This window comes from Silene latifolia, chromosome 4, assembly GCF_048544455.1.
Source record: "Silene latifolia isolate original U9 population chromosome 4, ASM4854445v1, whole genome shotgun sequence".
NCBI classification, from domain to species: domain Eukaryota; kingdom Viridiplantae; phylum Streptophyta; class Magnoliopsida; order Caryophyllales; family Caryophyllaceae; genus Silene; species Silene latifolia.
In genome coordinates, this window is record NC_133529.1 from 13,291,142 (window position 1) to 13,310,839 (window position 19,698).

The 19,698-nt window shown below is 36.9% G+C and overlaps 5 protein-coding genes across 5 annotated transcripts; 1 reads left to right on the top strand and 4 right to left on the bottom strand.

Annotated features, from left to right (window-relative positions):
• Positions 1–1,315: 1,315 nt before the first annotated feature.
• Positions 1,316–2,222, bottom strand: LOC141653013 (FAS1 domain-containing protein SELMODRAFT_448915-like). Its single transcript, XM_074460656.1, has one exon. The coding sequence runs from the start codon at positions 2,143–2,145 to the stop codon at positions 1,351–1,353; it is 795 nt and encodes a 264-aa protein (XP_074316757.1). The 5' UTR covers positions 2,146–2,222; the 3' UTR covers positions 1,316–1,350.
• A 747-nt stretch (positions 2,223–2,969) lies between these two features.
• LOC141653010 (putative E3 ubiquitin-protein ligase ARI5) lies at positions 2,970–6,386 on the bottom strand. The gene is made up of 2 exons (XM_074460653.1): positions 5,280–6,386; positions 2,970–3,871 (listed from the first exon to the last, which is right to left on the bottom strand). The coding sequence occupies exons 1-2, from the start codon at positions 6,218–6,220 to the stop codon at positions 3,178–3,180; spliced, it is 1,635 nt and encodes a 544-aa protein (XP_074316754.1). The 5' UTR covers positions 6,221–6,386; the 3' UTR covers positions 2,970–3,177.
• A 1,612-nt stretch (positions 6,387–7,998) lies between these two features.
• Positions 7,999–10,417, bottom strand: LOC141652091 (putative E3 ubiquitin-protein ligase ARI7). The gene is made up of 2 exons (XM_074459733.1): positions 9,432–10,417; positions 7,999–8,725 (listed from the first exon to the last, which is right to left on the bottom strand). The coding sequence occupies exons 1-2, from the start codon at positions 10,370–10,372 to the stop codon at positions 8,074–8,076; spliced, it is 1,593 nt and encodes a 530-aa protein (XP_074315834.1). The 5' UTR covers positions 10,373–10,417; the 3' UTR covers positions 7,999–8,073.
• Positions 10,418–11,758: 1,341 nt separating this feature from the next.
• Positions 11,759–12,541, top strand: LOC141651095 (uncharacterized). Its single transcript, XM_074458821.1, has one exon. It carries the CDS (start codon positions 11,759–11,761, stop codon positions 12,539–12,541), a length of 783 nt encoding a protein of 260 aa, XP_074314922.1.
• Positions 12,542–16,424: 3,883 nt separating this feature from the next.
• Positions 16,425–18,915, bottom strand: LOC141652092 (putative E3 ubiquitin-protein ligase ARI10). Its single transcript, XM_074459734.1, has 2 exons — positions 17,826–18,915; positions 16,425–17,124 (listed from the first exon to the last, which is right to left on the bottom strand). Exons 1-2 carry the CDS (start codon positions 18,908–18,910, stop codon positions 16,473–16,475), a joined length of 1,737 nt encoding a protein of 578 aa, XP_074315835.1. The 5' UTR covers positions 18,911–18,915; the 3' UTR covers positions 16,425–16,472.
• Between the last annotated feature and the right edge of the window lie 783 nt (positions 18,916–19,698).

A 19,698-nucleotide genomic window follows, 5' to 3' on the forward strand; every position in this document is an offset into this window, starting at 1 on the left:
AACCAACGTCCAACACAAACACGTACGTAGTATGGACTATGGAGGAGTTCTTTGTATGGGCTAAAGGATATGGGTTTTGTAATTGTTGTTTGATGTTATGGACCATATGATAGCACAAAAAAGACTTGGTGAAATTAGTAAGCACCGCAGTTATCCCCTCTGTTTCGGTTATTTATTTATATTTGGTTTTGGCATAAAAATTAAAGAAAAGGGAGCTCGTTATTGTGTGATGAAAAGAGGACCAAATTGAGTGTGAAGAATGAAGATTCAAATTGTTCATCAAAAGCACTCCCAACATATAAAGGTAAACAATTGACTGAGACACCCCAAAATAACAGAAGACGGGACATAGGGCCGGGAATACAAGTAGAGGTGGCAAATGCGTCAATCCGATCGGGTATGGGTCGGGTCGGCTCATTTCGGGCAGGTCGGGTATTGGTCATTTCGGGTCGGGTCGCTTTCGGGTTAATGACTAAAACATTTTAGTTAATACTCTTTTGATTAAGAAATGTTATTTTGGAAATTTAACTATTTATTAGGACAATTGTTACTAATGAAACTTTATATTGATCTAAGTACAAGTTCTGAGTGTTTGTCTCGAATGTAAATCGTGAGTCGGTTTTTCTAATATAAATAAATCGTGATAAATCGCGAAATTGATTGTTAATATTATTAGTAAAAATTTTGGGTGAACTGAAATTCGGTTTTGCTAATGTTAATGGATTTTAATGGAAAGTCTGAGACAAAAGTGTGTGCATAAATGAATTGAAAATTAATTTTTGGTTTTCCGATAAAAAATATTAATCGTCAAACATCTCATACAAGGGCCATTGGCATGTACTCTAAGGACGCAACTAGTATCACTTTAATCAAGAAATTTTGCAATTTCACATCAAAATTGGCTAATTAATTTCAAACAATCAATAAAAGAAATTGAGAACAAGGAATTAATAAACTGATTTGTTTGAGTCACAAATTCACAAAGATTAATCTTTACATTACAAAAGACGACTGAAATACCAAAAATACCCCTTCGAGTAAATGGTAGTCTAGTGTAATAGCGAAAATACATCTCAAAAGACGACTGAAATACCGAAATCACAAATTCACAAAGTTGAATTAAACAAAATTAAAAGCAACAGCCAATTCTATAGGCATGCTTTTTCAAGAATCAATCTTAGTTCAAGAACTTCAAAGTATCATCTAGTGTAATACCGAAACTAGCCTTCGAACATATGCTGGACCAATCAAATTAGAGAAACAGTATACCGAAAATGCCCTCAGACATTTTATTTTATTTTTATTAACTAAAAAAAAGTAGAACCTCATAGGCATGCTTGCTCAAGAACTTCAAACACCATCAACTGTAATACCGAAAATGCCCTTCAAGATGCAGGGGATGACCAAACCCACAATCACACGAACCCACGAGCACGAACCCGATACGCCTGATGACACCCACACAAAACGCGGTCTCCTGCCCGAAACTCGAGGCGGTTTCCTGCCCGTGACACGTGGCGGATACCTTCTTGGTTGGGTCACGGAAGCGTCAGAACCCTTAAACCCGACCGAGCGAGGCGGTGGTGATGTCGATACCGAAAGATTGCTCAAGCGAAGTAACCCCTCAACACCATGAACGCAAACGATGTCGTTTTGGAAAAGATTGGGTTCGGTCAACTTATCCCCGTTGACCGTGAAATTGACAGCAGAGTTGTTAGTGATACAGAGAGTCGTCCCGGGTAAAAGAGTTGGAAGACGGGTTCCGGTTGGGAAGAGTTGGAGTTCCGCGAAGGAAAACCGACGGCGGATGATGTGGTAAGGGAGGAGAACAGGGGAGTTTGAGTTTTCGACAGGGGAGGCGGTGGCGGAGGCGGAGGCGGTGATGGGGATGAATACGGTGGCGGAGAGAGGGATGGTGCTGATGTCAGCGCCGGAAAGGAGTTTAGACCAGCTGGTGAAGTCGCTAGCGCCGATGATTGCATCCATTATGGTGTTTAATTGGGCTTGTTTGTGGGTGGTGTGTGGCGTGGTGGTGTTAGTTTGTTTGTGGGTGGCGGTTGTTGTGTTGGTGGTGGCGGTGGCGGTGGTGAGGAGGAGGGAGATGATGAAGAGGAGGGCAGAAGTGGAAGTGGAAGTGGAAGCCATGGGAGAGTTTCTTGGAGGTTTTTCTTGGTAGTTGGGAGTTAGTTATTTTCTGTTACGGTGATTAGTTATGGATTTGGGGATTTATGTTTTGTGTTATGGGAAAGGGAGGGGTTTTTATAGAGGTTTTGATCGATGTACTTCTGCTCTACGGAGTATTTAGTTGAGTAGATTGATTACATAAATAAGATTATATGCATAGAACATTTTAAGTTGCGGTAATTATTGTGTAAGACTGTCTTACAGCATGAGACGGATTTTTTATTTATGAAAAGACTCTCTAAGACGGTCTTTTATACATGAAAAGATTGGTTATTGAGTGTTTAACCAAGAAAAGAACGTCGCGTAGCCACATACACTGTACAAGTTAGCGGGGGTCTTGAGACTCCACAACTTTCCGACAATTGACGTTTTTTATCATCAAAATTTGTCTAATTTGAAAATTTTATGTCTTTATAACCCCTTAACAACAAAATCAATAACAATTACATTAAAATTGAGCACACACTTGTACGTTTCTGTATACACCACTGCGCACAATGTCAGTCGGTTTTAATCTATAATTTGTGATTAGGTTGAGGATTATTGATGTTCCTCATGGTATATCATGAGGCCTATGGTAAGAACTAAGAACAAGGACATTTCTGAATAGAATAAATACATACTCTATTCAGTTTATAGCTCGGTTTCAAACCAGGTTTAACTAAAACCATATGTTGAATACTGTTATATGCCCAATGAGTAGAATGACTTTATGCTTAGGAATAGTTTATTTATTATGCCAGAAAATGTTATTCATCAACTACGCCAGCATAAGCTTTAGCACAATAACGAAATTATTAATAAAATGAAATATAATTCAAATAACTCTATTCGCTAACAGAAACATTTTCAAATAATATTGGTTTTAATGTAAATAAAAGATAAAGAACGATAGGTAAATTGCCGACCAATTGACCCAATTCGAATATTCACATCTAATAAGTCTTTACCTGAGACCAGAAATAGACTTGAAATAGAATAACGAACTCTGCATCACCAAGTATACCAAGTATTCCTCTTTCGTTTCCGGGCTTTTACTTGCCCGGAAATTCTCTTAGAGGATACTTTCGAAGGACCTTCTACAGGAGGAACTTCATGAGAAACCACCTCAGACAAACCATTTTCCAAACCCGTAACCAAATTCTCAAAATAAGTACCAGTCACATTGGTCAATTTAATCAATTCAGACCGAAACATTCCAAAATGGCCAAACTCGGCTTTAATCTCACCCTCGTCACCCAATAATTTTTTCGACATTTCGATTTCAGCACAATGGTGTAGCCTTTCAAGACCCAATTCGGCCTCCCCTTGCAAATACTCGAAAAGCTGTTTCTTCACATCTTCGTGCTCAGGTATGAAAAAACCGTAAGCATAAGTCCATTTAAGTACCCGTCTACACTCAATTATTTGTTTCCAACTTTCTACAATGAATTCAAGTTGGGTCACTGGTACGGATACCCGATCACTAAGTTCGGGCAATTGGATAGTTTGCAATTTATGCAAGTCTTGTATAGCTTTTTGCATTGACTTGTGGTTGCTTGCCCATCGTTCATAGTAGTGCGTGTACCTTACGATAGATTGGCGTGCGTATGTTCTCTGTTTTTCTGCGGTCTGATTTTCGTCGTTATACCGATTGCAGCCCGAGTGTTTCCTCCAGTCACCTAGGCACAACCAGCAGAACTCATACCTACACAAGACATACAGATAATGTGTTCAAAACTCATAAGTATTTATTTGACCTTTTATGAAAATATTCTAACAAAGAATAAAAACTTGTAACAAAGCTGTAACATGATCCGGAATTAAGAAATTGTATACTTAATATTCAACCAATGTTAAATACACGCGTTTTGCATAAATATGTGACGGGTTAGCCATCACATATCGTCCCATTTGTGACCATAGGTTGCGACAACATTTAGGTGACGGCCTAAAATTTCAAGTGTCATTTTACGTTATTGTTTGGCATAAAATTTGTGATTTTTCACCCTAAATCTAGCTAGCATTCTTTTCCGTATTATTTTAAACATAATCTAATTAACATATCGAAAGGAAAATGAAATGAGACTTCAATTGGGATAGAGGATCTCACCTCGAGTTTTCCAACCATTACAACAATATGTTATGTCACATTGTTTATCCCGGCCAGGCAAGCACGACCCGCTCCTCCCTTCGGACCGGGCTACTGTCGCATTTTCCTTGGTCCAGCCCGGTCCAAGCACTAAAAAACAAAAGGGAAATCCTATATTGTACTTTTGAATTTTTGCGTTTCCCATATTGTACCCCTGCTTTTTTTATATCCTGAACTCTTTACTTCGTCTATATAATGAATTCTTTGAACTCTATCTTCACTCCTTATCTCCCCAACAATCGTTCTTTAACCTCAAATCTCACTGATTAACATCATGGGAGGGTATTTGGTAAACAATAGATTGATGAAATTTCAGCATATTTAAGCCTTTTACCATGTTTGACTCAAAAATCTACTAAACTACGTGTTTGGTAAATGACATATTGAAACAGTAGATTGAGCTACAATCTACTATTTTCCAATATGTTGCTCCCCCCAGCATATTCACTTTAGAAGACGGTAAAAAATGAATCTGTCTATAATTTACACATGTATTCAACAATCTATTAATCTAAACTCGCTAATTACCAAATATTTCTACTAAATCTGCTAATTGTAATATACTAGTCAAACATGCCAATCAAATCTGTCATTTGTAATCTGCTTGACCAATCTACTTCTGCTAATTATAATCTGCTAAGTACCAAACATGGCCCAAATCATCTTCTTCTACGATAATCATCACAAACTAACTATAACTATAACCAATTACAAATTACTTTGAATTTTGAATACCGCTAGGAAGTATAAAAGAATAATGAAAGTTTTGCCCTTTTTTTTTAAATGCTAATTGATTATTAAGTGAGGTAGTGGATATTGGATGACCTAATACATATGAGGACATGTTAATGAGTGATCGGTGGCTGAATGAGTAAATTAATCAATCAGTTAAAGAATTTAGCTAATAAAGACAATGAATAATAAAGACAATGAATAAGATCATGTTAGTAATAAGGAATAATACCGGCAAGGCTTAGAGCAAGTCATATGACTACAACCATGATTCTTCTCAATATGCCTCTTACACTTTGGACAAGGCTTAGTGTAAGCCAATATCCACATAGTATTCTCAGCCTCCGAATTATTCTTCACAATCCAATCTAACACAATCTTACATTCCAGCGGACGATGACACTCCTCGCCGCAATTCCAACAAAACGAGTGCGAGCAATCACACGTAACATCATATTCACCGGTGCAACCGTGTTCCAATTCCACCGCATGGTCGCACCCTGGTGCAGGACACCACTTTATATTCTCCTTAGATTCGACGTAAGACCTAATAAAATATTGTAAGTACTTTTTTTCATCTTTCTTAGATGTCAATTTGGAAATCATGTCCTGCCCTACAATGGCAGGACACTTTGGTTCCGGACACCGGAGTGTGAGACTCCCTAGCCCGCTTTCGCTTATCGATGTACTAATATAACTTTTCCAACAAGTTATACAATAATAATGATCATTACAATTAGCTGAACAAACTTGTTTAGCTAAAAGTTTCTCTTCGAAACAAATCTCACATGAATACCTTTTATTTTTCGAGGATTTTGATTTTTTGACATTGCCCTTAGCCAACAATCCTACTTTATTTCGAATGCTTTCTTCATCGTCGAACCACTGATCAAGCAAACGAGACGAGTCCCACTTGTAGTGACATAGTAGAACGCTTGCTTCAGCATTCGACACGGAGAAAAGAGATGTGATATGTGAAATTTGTTCGTTTTGACGGTGTTGAATGTCAGACTCGGCTAAGACGGTGTAGCGTTTTTCGGATGGTTTGTTGGCTTCGTCGTTGTTGTTGTTGTCGTTGTTGTCGTCAATACCGTAACAATGACCGTCATCACTGTCGATGCTGTTATTGGAGAAATAACCGGCAGCATCTTCATCATCGTCCACCCAATTCATGGCTTAAGTTGTACTTAACAAGAATTATATTGAAAATTAATTGAGAGGTATATAATACTTAGGAGATGTGTAATCTAAAGTTTAGAACGAAAATTTTATTGAAAGTATATCTCTTTAATTAGGGTTTACATAAATTTATCTTCAGCAAGATTTTTGGAAAGAGATCATATTTTCTCTAGCCGGATGTAAACTTAAGTTGAAAATTTATTAAATTGAGTGAGTATTGTATTCAAATCAAACTCTTCATAATTATAGTTAGGGCTACCGCTAGTGGCTAAGACTGCGGTATCGTGATAATAGATCACGCGATAAGGATGATAATAAGACGAGACAACTCGTGATCAATTTGAGCTTGGCTCACTCAAAACTAGGGATGTTAATGAGACGAAACAGCTCGCGAGCAACTCGAACTCGGCTCGGTCAAAGCTCGGCTCATGTGAGCTCGGCTCGAGAGCTTAATGAGTCAAGCCGAGCAAACGTTGGCTCGGCTTGAAAAGCTCGCGAGCAGGCTCGAACTTGTATAATTATATAAGATATTAGTCATATTTTTTAAAAATATTATGTCATGATTATAATTTATATATATTTGTATCACACATATAAAAAATGTCTCATTGATTTTCCAATATTTGTATATAAACTTGAGCCTTGTTATTGAAAATATCGAGAGAAAAAAAAAACGAACATTCAACAATTATATAGAGGCTCGAATGTGGCTCGAGCTCGCGTTAAAGCCCACAAGCTTGATAACGAGCACAATTTTTTCAAGCTCGGGTAAGCTAAAGATCGGCTCGAGCTCGAGTTTTACTTTATGAGCACAAGTAGAGGAAGGCCAAGCTCGGACTCGACTCGACTCGGCTCGTTAACACCCCTAATTCAAAACGATTATAGCTCATAAGCATAAGAAACCAAATGAATTGAAAGGAGTATATCTTAGATAGATACATAAATCTATAGCTGGCTATTAGGACGGGCTGACCCAGTCCGGTCCGCCTTAGCCCGTTATTTTATGCAACTTGGTATCATACGACCCGACCTTGACCCACCGTTAGTCCGGGCCTAGCCCGGGTCCTAAAATTCCAGCCTGGCACGCCCTTGGCCCGAGTATAGGTCGACATAAATCTATGTTAGGGAGAGTAATCATAAACGATTATGCGATCCGACTGGAGTAAGTGTGTTCTTACCATTTGAGTAATCATAAACGATTATGCATATTCAAGACTTTTAGCATGTTTGACTTATCAATCTACTATTTTGAGTGTTTGGTAACTGACATATTGAAAGAGTAGATTGGAGCTCAATATACTGTGTTCCAATATGCTGCTCTACCTAGCATATTCACATTAGTAGATTGTGAAATATGAATCCGTCAACAATTTACACATAAATACAACAATCCATTAACCAAAATCTGATAATTACCAAACATTTCTACTAAATCTGCTAATTGAAATATACTAGTCAAACCTGTTAATCCAATATGTCATTTATTATCTGCTTGACCAATTTGCTCCTGACTCTAAGATGGTCGATTAAACAATAATAAGTTTAATCTGCTTTTATCATGCCGTCATGTTAATGGCACATGTTGCGAATTCTTATTTAAGAGATGTATGAGGTATGACTATATGAATCATTTTATGAAACAGATCTATCTTTTTGGATGATTATTATTGATAAGTATATTGACAAATGAAAATGACTTGGATTCGTCTCTATCTTTATGGATGATTATTATTGATAACTATATTGACAAATGAAATGACTTGGATTCGTCACAGATAACTAAATAACAATGATTTTACATGAGACTATAAATAGTTTTCAATTTATCATAGTCCAACAAGCAAGGTCTAAATCATTAGTTGCCCGAAAATTCTCTTAGACAATACATCCGAAGGATCATCTACTGGAGGAACTTCGGAAGAAACCACCTCAGACAAACCATTTTCCAAACCCGTAACCAAATTCTCAAAATAAGTACCAGTCACCTTGGTCAATTTAATCAATTCAGCCCGAAACTTTCCAAAATCGCCAAACTCGGCTTTAATCTCACCGTCGTCACCCAATAATTTTTTCGACATTTCGATTTCAGCACAATGGTGGAGCCTCTCAAGACCTAATTCGGCCTCCCCTTGCAAATACTCGAAAAACTTTTTCTTCACATCTTCATGCTCAGGCATGAAAAAACCGTAAGCATAAGTCCATTTAAGTACCCGTCTACACTCAATTATTTGCTTCCAACTTTCTACAATGAATTCAAGTTGGGTAACTGGTACGGATACCCGATCACTAAGTTCGGGTAATTGGATAGTTTGCAAGTTATGCAAGTCTTGTATAGCTTTTTGCATTGACTTGTGGTTGCTTGCCCATCGTTCATAGTAGTGAGTGTACCTTATGATAGATTGGCGTGCCAATGTTCTTTGTTTTTCTTCGGTCTGAGTGTACCGATTGCACCCCGAGTGGTTCATCCAGTCACCTAGGCACAACCAGCAGAACTCATACCTGCATAATAAGTATGTTCCTTAAGGCTTGCCACGTAACACGGGGTAAATGTTACTCCCTCCGTTCCAGTCAATAGTTTACACTTTTGCTTTAATTCGACCTCACAAAATAAAACAAGTGTAAACTATTCAGTAGGATAGAGGGAGTATTTCATCACGTTCAATTCGACTTAAAATCAGTAATTTTTAATCATATATTATATCTAGTATTACAAAAACATCATCTAATTGTTAATTTTATGCTACATTAGAATCAAGAAGAAATCAAAGTAATAAATCTCAGTGTAATTCCGAGTAAGAATCAAAAGTAGTTTGAGGCATCATAGTCGATTTGTAACGTGTCAAAAAGAAAACGATGAAATTAGACTTCAATTGGAGTATAGATCAATGATCTCGCCTCGACTTTTTAAAACAGTTTCACACAATAAAATAAATTACTTGTTCGGTAATCGGTCTCAATTATTTAGTATTTACGGGCAGTGACAGAACCAGAATTTGAAATTAGGGTGCGAAAACTTTGAAGGGGGTAAACTATAAGGTACACTAAGATCATTTTTGAAAAAATTAACTTAAAATTTCGAAAATCTCATCTGCTAGGGGTGAGGGCCCCTACTATTCCCCTAGCTCCAGCACTGTGGGAGGTATTTTATCAAAAGTAAACAAACGATTCGAACGGAAGGAGCATAAAGAGTAGCAAGGAATAATACCGGCAAGGTGCAGAGCAAGTCATATGACTACAACCATGATTCTTCTCAATATGCCGCTTACATTTGGGACAAGGCTTAGTATAAGCCAATATCCACATTGTATTCTCAGCCTCCGAATTATTCTTCACAATCCAATCTAACACAATCTTACATTCCAGCGGACGATGACAATCCTCGCCGCAATTCCAACAAAATGAAAGCGAGCAATCACACGTAACATCATATTCACCGGTGCCACCGTGTTCCAATTCCACCGCACGGTCACACCCTGGTGACGGACACCACTTGATATTCACCCTAGATTCGACGTAAGACCTAATAAAATATTGTAAGTACTTTTTTTCATCTTTCTTAGATGTCAATTTGGAAATCATGTCCTGCCCTACAATGGCAGGACACTTTGGTTCCGGACACCTAAGTGTAAGACTCCCTAGCCCGCTTTCGTTAATCGACGTACTAATATAACTTTTCCAACAAGTTATACAATAATAATGATCATTACAATTAGCTGAACAAACTTGTTTAGCTAAAAGTTTCTCTTCGAAACAAATCTCACATGAATACCTTTTATTTTTCGAGGATTTTGATTTTTTGACATTGCCCTTAGCCAACAATCCTACTTTATTTTGAATGCTTTCTTCATCGTCGAACCACTGATCAAGCAAACGAGACGAGTCCCACTTGTAGTGACATAGTAGAACGATTGCTTCAGCATTCGACACGGAGAAAAGAGATGTGATATGTGAAATTTGTTCGTTTTGACGGTGTTGAATGTCAGACTCGGCTAAGACGGTGTAGCGTTTTTCGGATGGTTTGTTGGCTTCGTCGTTGTTGTTGTTGTCGTCGTTGTCGTCAATACCGTAACAATGACCGTCATCACTGTCGATGCTGTTATTGGAGAAATAACCGGCAGCATCTTCATCATCGTCCACCCAATTCATGGCTTAAGTTGTACTTAACAAGAATTATATTGAAAATTAATTGAGAGGTATATACTCCCTCCTATTCACTCAATTTGTCCCTTTCATTTTGTGCTCAAGAATTAAGGGAGGGATTAAAGAATGAATAAAGGACATGGTGGACCAAGGTGAATGGAGAGAGGAAAGTAAGATTAAGGAAATTTAAGTGGGAATGCTTATGCTAAGCTTTCCCTCCAAAAAGATTAAGACTTGAGATTACATTGATAATTTCCCATTAGAGTACTTGATAAAAAAAGAGTACAAATACGGTACAATACAAGTTTTTTGTTCTACATACGATTACAGTACTTGATAATTTTTTTTTTTCTACATCTGCCATAAAAAAATTACACTTCATAAGAATATTACACAAGTTTGCTAAAAAAAAAAAAATGTTGTTGGATTTGGACTTCAGATTTCATCAAGGGCTTCCTTATACCTTCATTCTCATTCTGGACGTGCATAGTGAATAAGCAAACTGCCAAACTAAAGGACACCAAGTGCATTATTGATTCAAATTTGGCACCAAATTCATTTAAGGAGCCAAAATGAAAATGGTTCTAAAATTTGCGCCCAAAATTTTCACCAAATTTAAACTTGTGCAAAGTTCAAGTTAGCTATAAATAGAATAGTGTCAACTAAATTGATCATTTATACACAAACAACCAAAAAAACACTTTCCTACAATAATAAATCCACATCAAATGACCAAAAATCTGATTCATCCACATTTATTTCTCACAAACAAAGAATAAATGAAGACTAAAAACTTGACAAACTTAGAAAGAAGTAAGATTTCTCAAATCTTAATGTTAAAAAGCAAAAATGGAAAGATCAAAAGGGGTGTAATGCTAGAGGTGGCGGAACCCGATTCGAGTGTTTGCGGGAAGAGTATCACAAGGATATGGAATCAAACAAAGAAGCGATTGGATGCAAAGCCAAACAGTCAATGTTAACAAAGAACCGAAAGGCAAAAAGTGTCATACAAGGCGGGTGTTTGATGTTGAGAAGTTCAACAAAATCCCTCTTTCGTAAAGGACCACTCAACATAGTACTCTTTGAAGCTTATGGGACAAGCCGATCAAAGCAATATCAAGATGGGTAACAGATAAGACAATACTTTCTCACACAAATGCAATCAAACCTCAGTTGAATGACAAAAACAAACTAGAGAGATTACTTTTCTCTCTTGGACAGCTACATTATGATGAGGTATGTAAGCAAGTGAAATTCAATGATCAAAGTATTGTTATTCACATGGATGAAAAATGGTTTTACTTAACTCAGCCTAGTAGGAGGTTCTACTTATCTAAAGGTGAAAAAAAACCATATAGAAGTGTTCAGTCCAAAAAATTTATAGGAAAAGTAATGTTTATGTGTGCTGTTGCCAGACCAAGGTATGGGTCAAACGGTGAAGTTCTTTTTGATGGTAAGATAGGTATATGGCCCTTCATAGTTGAAGTACCAGCTAAGAGAAATTCTAGGAATAGAGTTGCAGGTACAATGGAAACAAAATGCATAGAATCAATTAACAAACAGGTTGTTAAAGATATGATACTCAAAATTGTTATTCCAGCAATTAAGGCAAAGTGGCCTGAAGGTGAAAATAAGCACATTATCATACAACAAGATAATGCACGTCCACACATAAAGAATTCAGATCCAGATTTCAGAGCTGAAGCAAACAAGGATGGGTGGAATATTGAGTTAAGTTGTCAACCACCAAACTCACCAGATTTGAATGTCTTAGATTTGGGTTTTTTCAGAGCTATTCAGTCACTTCAGCAAAGGAAAAATGCTTACAAGTTGGATAAACTTGTTGTGGAAGTTAATAATGCTTTTGAAAAGTTGGAGGTAATTAAACTCAATTATGTCTTCATAACACTACAAGCATGCATGATAGAGGTTTTGAAAAGGAAAGGAGGAAATGATTACCCCTTACCACACATGCACAAATCCAAATTAGCAGCTGCAGGCTTATTGCCTGACTATCTAACTGCTGATTTGAACTTGGTGCAAGAGTGTATAACATACTTGAACAATGTGGGTGATGCTTCTAGCATAAAAAATTTGGTTGATGCAGTGAAAGCACATTATGATGATATAAATGAACCTGTTGGCAACATTACTGAACCTGTTGAGCCCCAGTAATGAACCAACAGGAGCATTCTTCAGTGATATGACATATGAACAGGTTGAAACATGGATACAGGCTAATGCATTAGTTGTTGATGCAAATGTTAATGCAAATGTTAATGCAGATGCTACTGCAGATGCTACTGCAGATGCTGAACTTGTTGGTAACATTACTGAACCACCTGGGTGCAGTAATGAACCAACAGGATCATTATGTTCTAACCAATGAACAGGTTGAAACATGGATACAGGCAATGCTGTGGTTTACATGTTTTTGGCTAACAGTTATGCAGCATATTATGAACATAAATGCTAGATCAGATTGGTCCATATTTTGTCAAATGCAGAAGAACATGTTTTGCAGTTAAGAAGACCAAGCTCAGAATACAAGCAGATTCTAAACATCAGCAGATCAGCATATTTTGAAGATCAGTCAAGTAACAGAAGAAATGTTTCATAATTTGTGTATTTTGATGCTTATTTATGAACTTTGCACAATGTTTAAATGTAAACTGGGACACAAATATTATGAACATCAGATTTGACTGCAATTCACTTGGCGTACAACTTTAAAATTTAGAAGCTTAACGAATTCAAGATCCCAAGCACTTAATGCTTGCATAGCCTCATCACTTTGAGTTGTGGTGGCTTTATGCATGCAGTAAGTGATTTAGGTTCAGATTTCGCCCTCAACAACAGATCATTGGGCATTAGTCCATTTTAACAAAGGAAATATACCCAAACTGTAAAAAACAATCATCACTAGTCCATTTTGACGAACCCAACCAACAAAAACATAAAAAAAAAACAATAAAATTATGGATCTAAAGAAATTAACCTCCCTTATTCTTCAAGGAGCACCTTCATAGCAGGTAAAAAATTGCACATCTCCAATAAAGCCATTCTTTTATACTCCGGTGTCTCATATCTTGCCAACTTCTTCCTAGTCCTCTCCTCAACATCTTCCTTAAACCAAATGTTAAAAGCATCTTGCTCAGTCAAGCACGTTTGGTAAACAAGTTCAGGTTCAGGCTCCATGCATGTCTCAGGAACAACATCAACATCAGATTCAGGAACAACTTCAGATTCAGGGACAACCAACTCAGAAAACTCATCATAAGATGATGAATAGTCATCATACGAATCAGGAACGATCTTCATTGACATGCCTTCAACATGTGCAATACTCATCTCCCTATCGCCATAGTCATCAACGTCAACATCAACAATAGGATCATCTTCAATATCGGAGAAAAGATGAGTCAGATCTGGAGATTTAGAGTCAAATCGTGAGGATTCATTGTTAATTTGAAGATGCGACATGTTGATGATCGGGTTTTAAGAGATTGGAGATCACAGATGAGAAGCGTGTCTCAGATTATGATAGAGACGATTTAGGGATTCAGGAAAGATGAGAGGAGGGAGGTGATGAGAGGAAGGAGGCGATGAGAGGAAGGATTTAGGGTTTTCTGGGTTGAAGATGAAGAGATGGACGGTTCTAGAAAGATGAAGATCTTTCAAATAGGCTGCTAGGGTTTGGGGAAGGATTAGGGAATTATATGGCGGGAGTTGGGGGGGTAATTGGGTTGTTAATTGTTTTGGGCTGGATTAGTTAGTGTTAGGTGGGTTTGGGTTATGTTAAGTAAGTGGGTTAGTGAATGGCAAATGTTGTAATATGCAAAAATAGACAAGGATAAGATGGTAAATTCACAACTTAAAAACTTACCAAAAAAGGAAAGAGGGACAAAAACCCGACTAGCTTCAATAAGGAAAGAGGGACAAAATGAGTGAATAGGAGGGAGTAATACTTAGGAGATGTGTAATCTAAAGTTTAGAACGGAAATTTTATTGGAAGTATATCTCTTTAATTAGGGTTTACTTAAATTTATCTTCAGCAAGATTTTTGGAAAGAGATCATATTTTCTATAGCCGGATGTAAACTTAAGTTGAAAAATTATTAAATTGAGTGAGTATTGTATTCAAATCAAACTCTTCATAATTATAGTTAGGGCTACCGCTAGTGGCTAACACTGCGGTATCGTGATAATAGGTCACGTCATAAGGGTGATAATAAGACGAGACAACTCGTGATCAATTTGAGCTTGGCTCACTCAAAACTAGGGATGTTTATGAGACGGAACAGCTCGCGAGCAACTCGAACTCGGTTCGGCTCATGTGAGCTCGGCTCGAGAGCTTAATGAGTCAAGCCGAGCAAACGTTGGCTCGGCTCGAACTTGTATAATTAGATAAGATATTATTCATATTTTTTAAAAATATTAGGAAAATTCCCACTTGTACCCCTCTGGTACGAGTTAATCTCACTTGTACCCCTACTTTTCAGGAAAGCCCACTTGTACCCTCCAACTTTCTAGTTATTCTCACATATACCCCTTAAGTATAGTAAATGATGAATATTGAGGATGAAGTGTGGTAAAAGGGTAAAAGATGAACGTTGAAGATGAAGTGGAGGCATATAAAAATGTATTTGGAGGGAAAAATGATGTTTGTTGGAGAAAAACCAAATATTTCAATTAAAGTATCATATTGTTTACACATAGCCCTTAACATTGTATGTAAGGGTACTTAACACTTCTTTCCCGCTTCATAATGACGAGCGAGAATTCACTTAACGTCTTAATTGTTGGTGATTAGTATTATGATATTAGAGTGTAGACTTTCTTTAAAAGTAAGGGTACACGTGAGAGTAATCTATACTCGAGAGGTATAAATGAGAATAACTAGTAAATTGAAGGGTATAAATAGGCTTTCCTGAAAAGTAGAGGTACAAGTGGGATTAGCCTATAATAGAGGGGTACAAGTGGGTATTTCCCAAAATATTATGTCATGATTATAATTTATATATTTGTATCACACATACCAAAAATGTCTCATTGATTTTCCAATATTTGTATTTAAAACTTTTAAGCCTTGTTATTGAAAATATTGAAAGAAAGAAAAACGAACATTCAACAATTATATATAGGCTCTAGTTGAGCTCGAATATGGCTCGAGCTCGCGTTAAAGCTCACAAGCTTGATAACGAGCACAATTTTTTCAAGCTCGGGTATGCTCGAGATTGGTTGGAGCTCGAGTCTTAATTTATGAGCACAAGCAGAGGAAAGCCAATTCAAGCTCGGCTCGTTAACACCCCTATCCTAAACGACTATAGCTCATAAGCATAAGAAACCAAATGAATTGAAAGGAGTGTATCTTACCCGGTGTCGCCATCTCATTTTCCATAAATCTATAACTGGCTATTAGCACGGACTGATCCAGTCCGTCCCGCCTTGGCCCGTTATTTTATACAACTTGGCCTGATACGGCCCGATCTTGACCTGCCGTTAGCCCGGGCCTGGCCCGGGTCCTAAAATTCCAACCTGTCTCGCCCTTAGCCCGAGTATAGGTCTACATAAATCTATGTTAGGGAGAGTAATCATAAACGATTATGCGATCCGACTGGAGTAAGTGCGTTCTTACCATTTGAGTTAACTTTTATTCTCATATGATCGGCTTTGTAAATATGGTATATACCCCCAACATATTGATTCTAGCTCTATCATTCTTGACTCTTGAGTGCGTAATTAGGTACACGTACACCGTGCAATAGTATATGTCCATTTTAACTTTGTTAGTTATTGACTCTAGGATGGTCGATTAAACGATGTTATTAAGGTTAGTCTTATATAAGACAATTTCACAATAAGTTTAATCTACTTTTATCATGCCGTCATGTTAATGGCACATGTTGCGAATTCTTATTTAAGAGATGTATGAGGTATGACTATATGAATCATTTTATGAAACAGATCTATCTTTATGGATGATTATTATTGATAACTATATTGACAAATGAAATGACTTGGATTCGTCAGAGATAAGTAAATAACAATGATTTTACATGAGACTATAAATAGTTTTCAATTAATCATAGTTCAACAAGCAAGGTCTAAATCATTAGTTGCCCAAAAATTGTCTTAGACAATACATCCGAAGGATCATCTACTGGAGGAACTTCGGAAGAAACCACCTCAGACAAACCATTTTCCAAACCCGTAACCAAATTCTCAAAATAAGTACCAGTCACCTTGGTCAATTTAATCAATTCAGCCCGAAACTTTCCAAAATCGCCAAACTCGGCTTTAATCTCACCCTCGTCGCCCAATAATTTTTTCGACAATTCAATTTCAGCACAATGGTGTAGCCTCTCAAGACCTAATTCGGCCTCCCCTTGCAAATACTCGAAAAGCTTTTTCTTCACATCTTCATGCTCAGGCATGAAAAACCCGTAAGCATAAGTCCATTTAAGTACGCGTCTACACTCAATTATTTGCTTCCAACTTTCAACAATAAATTCAAGTTGGGTCACTGGTACGGATACCCGATCACTAAGTTCGGGTAATTGGATAGTTTGCAAATTATGCAAGTCTTGTATAGCTTTTTGCATTGACTTGTGGTTGCTTGCCCATCGTTCATAGTAGTGAGTGTACCTTATGATAGATTGGCGTGCCAATGTTCTTTGTTTTTCTTCGGTCTGAGTGTACCGATTGCACCCCGAGTGGTTCATCCAGTCACCTAGGCACAACCAGCAGAACTCATACCTGCATAATAACTAAGTTCCTTAAGGCTTGCCACGTAACACGGGGTAAATGTTACTCCCTCCGTTCCAGTCAATAGTTTTTAATTTTCTCTTACGAAATAAAGCAAGTGTAAACTATTCACTAGGATAGAGGGAGTATTTCATCACGTTCAATTCGACTTAAAATCAGTATTACACAAACATCATCTAATTGTTAATTATGCTACATTAGAATCAAGAAGAAATCAAAGTAATAATTCTCAGTGTAATTCCGAGTAAGAATTAAAAGTAGTTTGAGGAATCATAGTCGATTTGTCACGTGTCAAAAGGAAAACGATGAAATTAGACTTCAATTGGAGTCTTAGATAGTTTCTGTTCTTGTTTTCCATAGTTTTCTTTTTCTCTAGTATGGATGTATTCCGCTTCGCTTGATCAAAAAAAAAAAAAAAAAAAAAACAATAAAATAAATTACTTGTTCGGTAACCTTCGTTTATCTTTTGTGCGGGCAGTGACAGAACCAGAATTTAAAACTAAGGCTTGAAAACTTTGAAGGGAGCAAATTATAAGGTACACTAAAAAAAACCCGAAAAAATCAAACTTAAAATTTCGAAAATTTCATCTGGTAGGGGTGACCGCCCCTACTAGGCCCCCTTAGGTCCAGTACGGTGTGCGGGGTATTTTATCAAGGGTAAACAAAAGATAAAGAGTAGTAAGGAATTATACCGGCAAGGTGCAGAGCAAGTCATATGACTACAACCATGATTCTTCTCAATATGCCGCTTACATTTGGGACAAGGCTTAGTATAAGCCAAAATCCACATAGTATTCTCAGCCTCCGAATTATTCTTCACAATCCAATCTAACACAATCTTACATTCCAGCGGACGATGACAATCCTCGCCGCAATTCCAACAAAATGAATGCGAGCAATCGCAAGTAACATCATATTCACCGGTGCCACCGTGTTCCAATTCCACCGCACGGTCACACCCTGGTGACGGACACCACTTAATATTCACCCTAGAATCGACGTAAGACCTAATAAAATATTGTAAGTACTTTTTTTCATCTTTCTTAGATGTCAATTTGGAAATCATGTCCTGCCCTACAATTGCAGGACACTTTGGTTCCGGACATCTAAGTGTAAGACTCCCTAGCCCGCTTTCGTTAATCGACGTACTAATATAACTTTTCCAACAACTTATACAATAATAATGATTATTACAATTAGCTGAACAAATTTGTTCGATTAAAAAATCCTCTTCGAAACAAATACCACATGAATACCTTTTATTTTTCAAGGATTTTGATTTTTCGACATTATTGCCCTTAACTAACAATCCTGCCTTATTTCGGATGGTTGCTTCATCGTCAAACCACTGATCAAGTAAGCGAGACGGGTCCCACTTGTAATGGCATAGTAGAACGATTGCTTCAGCATTCGACACGGAAAAAAGAGATGAGAGATGTGAAATTTGTTCGTTTTGACGGTTTTGAATGTCAGACTCGGCCAAGACGGTGTATCGATTTACGGGTTGTTCGTTGGCATTGTCGTTGTCGTCAATACCGTAACAATGGCCGTCATCACTGACGAAGCTGTTGTCAGAAAAATAACGAACATCATCATCATCATCGTCCACCCAACTCATGGCTAAAGTTTTCTCTAAGAAGAATAATATAATATTTATAATTAATAATTGATTGAGAGGTATATAATACTTAGGAGATGGGTAGATAAAGTTAATAATGGAGATTTTATTGAAATTGAAATTATATCTCTTTAGGGTTTTATAGAAATTTATCTTCATCTAGGTTTTGGAAAGAGGTCATATTTTCGATCTCTAGCCGGATATAAAATAAGCTGATAAACTATTAATTTATTTATTTTTTCGAGTAAATTGTTAAGTTGAGTATCGGATTGAAATCAAACTCTTGATAATCAACGACTTAGGCCCGATTTCTTTAAGTTGAAAAGAGTTAAATTGAACTGAACTATGAAAGTGTATTGAATAGAGCTGAACTGAATTAAAGTAACAGTTAATTTGTGAATAGATTAACGCTAAACTGAACTGAACTACATTGAATTAAGCTAAACTAGTATAGACCCCGTGCGATATATGCACGGTATTTTTAGAGTTTTACTTTTTTTAGTATTAAGTATTTGTGAAATTTAAATTGAAAATTCATCTATTTCTCATCTTTCTCATCATTGTATTTTGATTTGAGAAATAAAAAATTAAATCGTAAGAAGCCATGTAAGCGGCAACTTTTTACCATAAATAATCAATGAAGTTTTATCATAAAGTTCTTAAGAAATAAATAAATAATTATTTATCATAGAAAGACCGGAGATAAATTTATGCAGAATGTGAATATTCAATGTTATAAATATTCAAATATAAAAGATTATGCCCATTTATAACCCGTCATGTAAATACCTATATTATATGCTAAAAATACAAAACCCTATTCTAGGATGCATGTTTTAGGCGGGAAAATTTAGAGTTTCGTCTATTCATTTGGTAAATAGGGGATTGAACTTAACTAAAATGAATAGAACTGAACTAAAATGAGCTGAAATTTAAATCCAAAAGAA